Below are 9,618 nucleotides of genomic sequence, written 5' to 3'. Positions count from 1 at the left end.
TAGCTTACTAAAGATTCATAGGAGGTTGAATTTTCAGGATACTTAGGTTTATTTTAAGAGAAACATGAGTTTAAAAATTGTTTTTAGTTTTACTGAGATCTTACATTTACATGCTAGATAGCAAATAAGTTCTTAACAAATTCCAATGTGCTAAGATAAAAATGCTCTTGTGCACAATATAACACACAGCTTCATTCCCAGGCATCTTTAACTTTCAAATGTGAATACTGCATCTCCATAGTGAAATGGTCCTTGTATGTAGTACGTATTTTTCTGAAGTTTTCTATCCATTGTACCTTTTTATTAAGAGCCAGTGCATGTCCATGGGACTGCTCCTGTTAACAAAGATTCAGTTTCTTAATATGACTAGATTGCTATATTCCCATTGTATGGATACTGTCCTAGCACAAAGGATGCATGAAAAGTAGTCTTGAATGAGATTAAAACCAAATACTTCAAAACAAATTTTCACTGAGCAAACCTGATTAAACTCACAAGTTACTCTCCTGGAACCAAATTCAAGTACGGATTGTAATCGTACTGTAAAGATAAACATTGGCCAGTATATGAGATTTGTAGTTCTCAGACATAAAGATGTCAACACTGACCAGTATGCCTGGATAAGATAGAGTTTTTATTGGGGAAGTATATAAAACCCTAATCAATTAATATCTATGGTCACATAATTAAAAAAGGTTTTCCATTTTATGGATACTTTAACCTAGTCACCCTTACTGAAGGGTTTGCATCATAACATGCAGGGAGATGAGCATAGATTGCCACCTTCAAAAAATTAACTTACAGAAGTGAGATAGGGATGTCTCAAATAAAACATGTTTTGTTCTTCACGGGCATAGTCTAGTAATAGATTGCTGCGATCTTTCGGTGTAACTTCTTTCAAAAGTTTGTGCTTCCTGAAACCACAGAGAATTGCGATTAAACAAAATAAATATAAAGTGCTGACTGGACTTCTACTTATGCTTCAAAGTCACTACACTATTTTAAATAGTTGCCGCCCTTAACCTAAATCACACAACATGAATTTTCGTAAATGGGTAACAAAAGTAAATGTAAGAATAACTAGTACAATATAGATTTACCCTCTCCATAAGTGCCCATGAGGGCCTTTCTTGCTGCAGAGGTACAATGCCAGTCTCATTACGAATGTGTTAATTGTAATGCTATAACTGATACACTGCAGAAAACTTACATCAAATGAACATCGTTTTTAATACTAACGGCATTACCAACGCAATGTAACTACCATCGCGACATTCTACATGATTTTTCTCTATACCGTCATATCAAAGATGACTGTCTTGGCCCTTGCAGTTCTGAAAGAAAGGTAGTTATGCATGTTATTATTATGGGACATATTTAATATGAACTACACAGTTTACCACTTTATTTATTTACAATGCACATAGCAGTGCCAGCATTTAAAAAGTAATGGTCATTTCAGGTGTTGGTTATCCTGAGAAAATTTAATGGCGTTGTAATGGTGTATGAGAGCGAATTTTGATATAATTTTTGGATCCAGTGTATCAGTTATAGCATTAAAATAAGCATATTTGTAATGAGACTGGCATTGTACCTCTGCAGCAAGAAGGGCCCTCCTGGGCATTTATGGAGAGGGTAAATCTATATTGTACTAGTTATTCTTACATTTACCTTCGTCACCCATTTACGAAAATACATGTGTAGTGTGGTTTAGGTTAAGGACGGTAACTATGTAAAGTTACGGTAATTTGTGTTGTATTTAAAATTGTGTAGTGACTTTGAAGCATAAGTAGAAGACCATTCAGCACTTTATATTAATTTTGTTTAATCGCAAGTCACTTTGATTTCAGGAAGTCATTTTCTTTGCAGAATGGAAATGTTGCCGTTGTAGGAAGCAAGACCATATTTAAATCATTCACAAATTTTGGTAATACAAATATCCGTGGGTACAATAGCACTTCAGTGCTGCAGCTTCAGAATTATTTGAAGACATTAACAATTAGTCAGCGTGGGATTATGGGTACGAGTACTGAACCACAAGGAATCCATGAAAATGTCTCTGCACTGCAGATGAGGACCAGACTTCAGAGGCGAAAAAGACCTTCTATGGAGGAAGAGGATAGCAAAAAGCTTGGGGTATGGTAATATATGAGGTTCAAATCTGTGTTCTGTTATCACTTAATTTGCCATGTGCACATGAGGTGACTGTTGTCATGTGGGTAGTTTAATTTAATACACTGGGAGAATGTATAGTACAATTTTTGAATATTGTTCTGAGATATTGAAACTTCAGGAGTTCTGGAAATTGGACCCAGACTAAAAGTCATAACATGAATGTAAATCCTTCATAATTTAGATATAAATTTAGGAATAATTGAATACATCAGTTTCCAGGCTTCAGTTACTAGTCATTTGAAGTACACAAAAGTTATAATATTACCAGTACTGTACTTTTTTCCCCCCTTCCCCTGTGGTGTCTGAAGACATTAAATAAGTTAATCCAGCCCTATTCATGCCATTTATACATATCCCAACACTGTTAAATTATCATTCTTCATGTTGTATAAGTGTAGTTCTTTTCTGTGACCTGTGTTGATTTTATCTTTATGAATGTTGGATCTTTGTAACTTCTTTGCTGTTACTTACATGTTTCAGATACACAGGCATCTCAGAATAGAATTATTGAAATGGTGTAAGAGCACTGACAAATTTTTAACTAGACTATATCATAAAGCCAAAGAGACTGATAAATTGTAACAGAGATGTTAGAACTTACTCATAGTAACTGTTCTTTTTTTTTTTCAGTATTGGAATGTAGCTGCATATACAACAGCTGAAGAGTATGATTTGGAAAAACTGACTAAAGGACTGTTGCTACAAAATCTGTATGTTCCCAATCCACTGCTGCGGTCTCTTGCAGATCCGAATGGAGTAGGTAAGAGAAATATTTTAGTTAAAACAATTTTGAAAATGAGTGTTGAGCTGACCTTAACATCATACTTAGTGGAACAAAATATATGATGCTGAGGTGGCCTTGATGTCTGTTTCCAGAGGGTTGATGGAGATTCTTGTGCATTTAATTTAAGTTTTGAAAGTATCATAGGTTATAGGTTAGTACGAATTTAAATATGTTCCAAGAAGTTTCACCAACAGTAACGACTTCTTGTAGCTAACTTACTTTCATATATTAGAATAATTCAGCATTATTGTTGGTTTAATAGATTTATTAACTGACATATAGTGATCTGACATGGCATACTGCATATAGCAAATTAATTTAATTGATGTTAGATCAGTGGCCTTTGTTTTACCTTGAAAATGATTGGTAATCTGCTCCCATTTGTGGCGTTTCCAATTATATATGATAAATCAACATTTTATGACTTTGCATAAAACTGTATTGTAATTCAGTTCCAGATGTTGTGCACGTAGAGGCTAGGTACCAAGTCGGTGTTGAGCCGAGGGAGATATATTTTTTTCGTGAAGGCACAACTGTTTTTTGGAACGTTCCTGAACTGGAGAGCAGCAATGTCCTGAGCTTCATACGGCAGTTTGAACAGAACAGTTATGATGAACGGCTTGTGCATGATGAGAGTGAGGCTATGCCGTACACTCACTCTACCGGGTCAGTGATTACTAATCTAATGTAACTATACATTCCCTTTATAGGTGGTATACTGTCATATGAAATAGGAAGCAATGTTTGCTGGAGTAAGTGCCTTTCGGTAGGGAAGTACAGATATTTAATGGAGAAGTACTGGAGAAAACTCTTTTTATCTTCTGTTATCATATAACTTTTGACGAAGTGACACTGTGTGAGCATCAAGCCACTAGAGATCACATCGCCATTGTATTTCTTAATTTTCTGTTATAAAAATAATAATGTGTGTGTGTGTGTGTTTGTGATTTTTGTTTTAATACCAGGTTGGTAGTGAAGTATGTGTGTTTAAAGTATAAAATAAGCAAACAAACAAACTATTAACAGGTTTCAACCTTAAGAGGTCATCATCAGTGGCATCTGGGAAATTAATTAATTTGATCAAAGTGGTTTAAAAATGGTTTAGAAAACAAATAATGAAGTAGAGTATTTTACAAAAGCATATCAAGCAACACTACACTAGTGTCTTTTTTATAGTGTTAATAGTTTGTTTGTTTGCTTATTTTATATTCTAATACACTACACGATATGCAAATTTTTAAGGTTGTGTTTAAAGTATTTTCTTAATATCTTCACTTGCAGTATCAAGGTTAAGTTGCACGTTGCAAGTTACAAAACAAAATTTATCTGTTTATGGTTCTAAATTTCCTTTCATTTTGTTCTTCCCAGTGTCTTCTTAAAGAACAGTATAAATCCTGATATTAGTAAATTGTTTGTTTGTTAATTTGTTGTAATGAAAAGTGTATATAGCATCCATTTCATTTTATCTTCTTTTAATTCGGTATTTGTTGCTATTAGAAACATTGACAAGGAAACGTAAATACACTCTGCTGTCATCAGTTTATCCAGCAACATATGCTCTATATCTTCTTTCCAAGGTTTGCACTGTTATCTTGGTACTGATTATACAGTTCAGTCATTTCCTCATCAAGTGGATGCATCATTATGGAATTTTGAGTAATAATAAATCTACTGTATTTTAGAAAAAGTCACCTTCAGGATGGTCATATTGCGCTTGGAAGTGATGGCCGAACAGAACTGGACAAATACACTTTTTCCAATGCAATTGCTCTATCTGTAAAGTTGGGTGTATGGGAAGCGTCTCTCAACAGATATGTAGACAGCATCGAATTTGTCACTGAGGTTTGTAGTGGTTTCAAAGTTACTCAGTTTTTGTAAGGTCAGAAGTTTGTATGTCTATTTACCTTTGTTATCGTCGCATGTATATAGGATGTACTTACTACATGGTAAAAGAACACAAAGATTTAGTATTGATAATCCTAAAGCCCATCATTGGTAATGATCTAGAGCGTCCTGTCCTGAAACCCTGTCTTCCTGAAATCCATGTGTGTTACCCTCCCATCTCCTTTGGGGTCATTCAAACGGTCTTTTCTAAGAGATTTCACGGTGTCTGTCAGTGGCACCTCGTATCCTGTCAGTTATATATTTTATGTTATGTCTGTCATGAGTTAGATGTCAGTTCAAGTTATTCAATTTCTTTTCATCACTTGCAGGATTTAAAACGGGGTACAAAGATAAGCATGTCAAGGGAAGATGTTCTACGCAAAACAGGTGAACTGTTTGCGTTGCGTCATCTGATAAATCTGAGCTCAGATTTGCTGGACACTCCAGATTTCTATTGGGATCATGAGGAACAAGAAGAGCTCTACCAAAAAATGTGCAGCTACTTCAGCATAAACAGGCGTACGAGAGTATGTATACGGCCTGGTTGGAAATTATAAATTAAATGTGTTTATTTGTTAGATGGAAGGTTGTTATGTCTCATAGCACGTAACTAACGTGTTACAAGATGTTGCACAGAGCCTTGGACTTGTCAAATTTTATTAGGGTGACCAAATCAAGGAAGATCCTGTTGTATTTCTAATTGAAATTTCAGTTTCTGTGCAGTCATTTCTACTGGCTGACGATGATCGTAGCCGACAACTTACTGCATCTGTCTCACTAAGTCTTCGTTCCATGGTATTTTAGACCATCTATCACTGTTCTTATCTTGCGTTCATGCATTGGCCAAGGGACACCTTCAAGTAACAGATCAGTACTCCGTGAGACAAAGCAATTTTATTTTAAATTTCATGGTTCCTTTTTCACTTATTGAAAGTTATTTTTGTGGTGTCTAACTTTTCACCTTTCAGTGGATCCATTATCTACTGACATCTCTGAAGAAATAAATGTACTCCAAGCTTTCAAATCTTGCATGGCATGAAATTCTGTTTACTGCACTAGATAAGAGCACTACAGAAGCAGGAAATTTTCTTCCAACCATTTGTATGTTAAAATATACAACTTTTCACAGAATTGATTCTGCCTTTTTATAGGTGATGAATGAGAAGCTGAATCATTGTGTGGAATTGGTTGAACTGCTGTCATCACACCTAAGTGATCGTCATCACATCCGCCTTGAGTGGATGATCATAATACTTATCATGGTGGAAGTTGGATTTGAGATTATTCACTATGCAGGCCGCTACATGTAGCAATTACTGTGTGATCTGCTGAATTATTCTAGTATCAGGATTCCATAATGCAGCAAAGTGTTACTGAGAGCAGAGTAAGCAGAAGAGGTAAAAGTATATGACAGTTTTTATAATTTAGTTGCATTCAGATATCATGATTCTAATTACAATATACAGGCTTCGTATAATGTAAAATTTAATTTATTTATGATAATATTAAAACTGATATAAATTTCATATACTGTTAGGTTTTTTATTTGTATCCACAATTTCTTTGTCTGTGTGAATTTATGATTGACATGCTCTAGTTCAGTGGTATTCAACCTGGGGTACGCATACTCCCGGGGGTACGCGAAGACATCTTAGGGGGCACGTGAAAAAAATATATATTATTTTATGATAAACACTGTATAATCAGTATTGCAATTTATTTAATTTATTTTAGATGTAGATTATATACTGTGCATAACTTGAATTGTACACCAACAACTTTGGAGGTACAAAGTTGAAGAGAAATTATATCTGGGGGTACGCGAACCAAAAAGGTTGAATACCACTGGTCTAGTTAATACGGTAGAACTTCCATGAAAAGTGCCACATGTCTTAACCTGGTTATATATTACTTCACTGTGTGTTTGTGTATGTGTACTGGTTGGCACAAAGAGCAAGCTTGAAGAACCATAAGAATCAGTTCTGTAGATTTGTATGAAACTCATGTAAATTGTCTAGAACAGCGTTTCTCAACCTGTGGCTTGTGTACCACTGGTGGTATGTGAGCCAATGTTGAGTGGTACACGAACTAAGTAAGAAAATCAAAAGATAATATTAACACAAATAAGTTTTCCCTGAACGCATTTGGTTAGTGGTACATTTAATTCGTTAAATTAGAATTAGTGGTATGCCAGCGAAAAAGGTTGAGAACCCTTGGTCTGGAACATACTTAAGAATGTGAACAAAAAGATTGTGTTCAGTTGATTCAATAGAATTTACATCTTGAATGTTAAGAAATGCATTTATTTGTAATTTAATTGTATTTTTATGAGAATTAGTGTTGAAGAGTTTATTTAATCACTCATAAGTCAGTTGATAGTGTTCGCTAGTTCCATTCCGAGTTCATGGTTCATTATATTATGATGAGGTGTATGGAGGTGCCTGGAAACCAAAGGTGCATCTTTTTCTTTCTTTCCCCCCCCCCCCCCCCCCCCCCCCCCCAAGAGATTATTGGTTATAGCTTAAATAGATTTTGTTTCTGTGTTCAAAATATATTTTAGTCTCTTTTTGAAACATCATATTTTTTTTACTTTGGGGACATTTTAACCAAATCTGTGATGCAAGAACTTGAAGCTTGCAATTGGATGGAGCCAGTTCCCTCTACTTTCCATCTTCACGACCTCGTATGGGCATTTACAGATACTGTAGAAGTTTTTATTTCCAGATGCTTCCTACACACAATAAATAATACATGAATATGTAGCTTATATCAAAATAAGTTTGAATTTAAACAAGCTACTCACTTGTATGGTACAGCCATTTTCTTGGAATACAGATCTTTAATCTCGTCCTCTCCTCTCATTGCACACGCAATCTGTATCCTTTGAATGCATTCCGTTACCACCTGGTAATCAAAATGAATAGTGATGTCACACACACCATTTGTTCAGAGTTTGAATCCTTTTGAAATTAGATACTATGAACGCCAACATTGGGTTATCTGTGTAGCCCCACAGTTGGGATGTTCTCCGAAGTGAATGATAGTATTTAAATTAAATTATCAAAACAAATCCTGGTGATGTAATTGTTTGGTTGAAAGTATATGGGTCCAGTCTCGAAAAATGGGTCAGAATGTCAGGTTATGAACCCATTGGTACAAACAGAGGAAAAGACTGTAGTAACACAATTAAGGAAGTTATGATATTATAAGGGGTTTAAACCCCCATAATATCTTCTTCTTCTATGGCTCTCCGGTCTATGGCCTCCTCAATTCTGCTCTTCCATTCGGTCCCGTCCTCTGCTGCCTTCTTCCAATTTCTAATCCTCAGGAGCAGTGTGGCATCCGTTTGAACTGCATCCTTCCATCTGTTCCTGGGTCTTCCAACTGGTCTTCTTCCTCCAACACTTCCTTTGAATACCATCTTTGGAATTCGGATGTCGTCCATCCGAATCAGGTGACCTGCCCATTGAGAATCTTGATTTTTATAAATTGTGACAGTGGTATGTCTTTATATAATTTATAGATTTCCTGATTAGTTTTTATCCTCCATTCACCTGCTTCTTGTGTTGGGCCGAAAATTTTCCTCAGGATTTTCCGTTCAAGCAGATCCACATTATCTGCTGCATTCTGATTGAGTAGCCATGTTTCACTCCCGTAAAAAGGAACATGTCTCGAAACCCCCGTAATATGTGGAAGTATAATAAATGAAGGGCCTGACTAATTATGAGTCCATACAGTTTTATCAGACTTGAAACATGTCACAAAAATGTCTCCAAACAGACTGGGATGTTATGATAATGTTAGCAGGCGCTGTGAACAGATTTAAAGAACGTATAGTTAATGATGCTACTGTTCTGTTCATTTAAGTTAGTGTGGGTTGTTGCGCCGTGTAGTCTGGTAGAAATTTATCAACGTTTCAGAGGACCTTGATACCTCCAGCATCAGGGTGATGACACCCCCATGGCGTGTAGTGGTACAGCGTTACTTTTTCTTTTACTTTAATACTGTAGGCGCAGACAATAGGCGCGTAGTTTCCTGACCAATTTGTCTCAGTTGAAGTATAATGACTTCATAACCCGCTTCTCAGGCATTTTGTCGGAATAAGTCATTACTAGTGCGTACTGTGTAGTTTTTTATTTGCATATGCAATTGTCAGGGACTTCTCATTTGTGAGTGACATGGTGAATAATAGATTTCTCTGTCACTCATTTGTTAGGGGACGGACATACATCCATTTTTACGTTAGAATTTTTGATGTGATGCGCAAGGTAACAGGATAGAATAAAAATTTTATTTAAAATAAGATCAGGAGTAAACAGAGGTGTTGAGCATAAATTATTTTTCTCTGTAGGTCGTCAATATACATAAATCCTTTTGGATGTAGATATATTTTTGTGTTTTACTACCGCGAGGACTTCAAAGCGAAATGCAGTTTTAAAAACGCAGACACGTGAGCTCATATTTTACTTTGTCGGATCTTCATCTTCCTTCAAAATCACGCATTTTTTTTTTAGCAAAATTCGTAAAAACAACAGCTGAAACCTAAGCGAACATCTCGAATTACTTATGAGCTTTCTTTACTGAACGTGGTTTAGTCAGAGTGACTTGCAGGTGTTCCTTAGTTTACTTATTTGTTATTCATCACAACAGCTTCAATACGATCTTTTGAACTACACAAATTAGAGACAAGCCTTTCTGCGGTGGCAAATGAAAAACTGATTTATTACGCATTGCACCACAAGCTTATCAATAATTTTAATATATTTATAATTTAA

General features: G+C 35.6%; 2 protein-coding genes across 5 annotated transcripts; one reads left to right on the top strand and one right to left on the bottom strand.

Moving 5' to 3' along the window:
• Positions 1–69: 69 nt before the first annotated feature.
• On the bottom strand, positions 70–1,239 carry LOC110828515 (large ribosomal subunit protein mL63). Its single transcript, XM_022061294.2, has 3 exons — positions 1,101–1,239; positions 803–914; positions 70–335 (listed from the first exon to the last, which is right to left on the bottom strand). The coding sequence occupies exons 1-3, from the start codon at positions 1,157–1,159 to the stop codon at positions 192–194; spliced, it is 315 nt and encodes a 104-aa protein (XP_021916986.1). The 5' UTR covers positions 1,160–1,239; the 3' UTR covers positions 70–191.
• Positions 1,240–1,248: 9 nt separating this feature from the next.
• LOC110828513 (required for meiotic nuclear division protein 1 homolog) lies at positions 1,249–6,369 on the top strand. Of its 4 annotated transcripts, none has more exons than XM_022061289.2 (7): positions 1,249–1,345; positions 1,851–2,136; positions 2,806–2,935; positions 3,412–3,625; positions 4,642–4,801; positions 5,173–5,370; positions 5,995–6,369. In XM_022061289.2, exons 1-7 carry the CDS (start codon positions 1,281–1,283, stop codon positions 6,151–6,153), a joined length of 1,212 nt encoding a protein of 403 aa, XP_021916981.1. In that variant the 5' UTR covers positions 1,249–1,280; the 3' UTR covers positions 6,154–6,369. The 4 variants fall into 4 exon arrangements, with proteins under 4 accessions (XP_021916981.1, XP_021916982.1, XP_021916983.1 ...); XM_022061290.2 differs by lacking the exon at positions 1,249–1,345 and adding an exon at positions 1,407–1,635; XM_022061291.2 differs by lacking the exon at positions 1,249–1,345 and adding an exon at positions 1,408–1,635 and having other exon boundaries at positions 1,870–2,136.
• Positions 6,370–9,618: the final 3,249 nt, after the last annotated feature.

The sequence above is a fragment of the Zootermopsis nevadensis genome, unplaced genomic scaffold (assembly GCF_977971745.1).
Source record: "Zootermopsis nevadensis isolate Lab colony 2312 unplaced genomic scaffold, Znev_1.0 Znev_ptg000027l, whole genome shotgun sequence".
NCBI classification, from domain to species: Eukaryota; Metazoa; Arthropoda; class Insecta; order Blattodea; family Termopsidae; genus Zootermopsis; species Zootermopsis nevadensis.
Note: the sequence above shows the minus strand (reverse complement) of the source record. Positions and strands in the feature narration are given on the sequence as shown.

What these genes read in the sequence shown, in the direction of transcription:
- LOC110828515 (XM_022061294.2), bottom strand. Translation starts at nt 1,159, where the DNA reads ATGAGACTGGCATTGTACCTCTGCAGCAAGAAAGGCCCTCATGGGCAC. An exon ending in CATGGGCACTTATGGAGAGG is followed by an intron (nt 915 to 1,100) that starts GTAAATCTATAT and finishes CTGTGGTTTCAG; the next exon opens with GAAGCACAAACTTTTGAAAG. An exon ending in GACATCCCTATCTCACTTCT is followed by an intron (nt 336 to 802) that starts GTAAGTTAATTT and finishes CTTTGTTAACAG; the next exon opens with GAGCAGTCCCATGGACATGC.
- LOC110828513 (XM_022061289.2), top strand. Translation starts at nt 1,281, where the DNA reads ATGATTTTTCTCTATACCGTCATATCAAAGATGACTGTCTTGGCCCTT. An exon ending in AGGATAGCAAAAAGCTTGGG is followed by an intron (nt 2,137 to 2,805) that starts GTATGGTAATAT and finishes TTTTTTTTTCAG; the next exon opens with TATTGGAATGTAGCTGCATA. An exon ending in CCGTACACTCACTCTACCGG is followed by an intron (nt 3,626 to 4,641) that starts GTCAGTGATTAC and finishes ACTGTATTTTAG; the next exon opens with AAAAAGTCACCTTCAGGATG.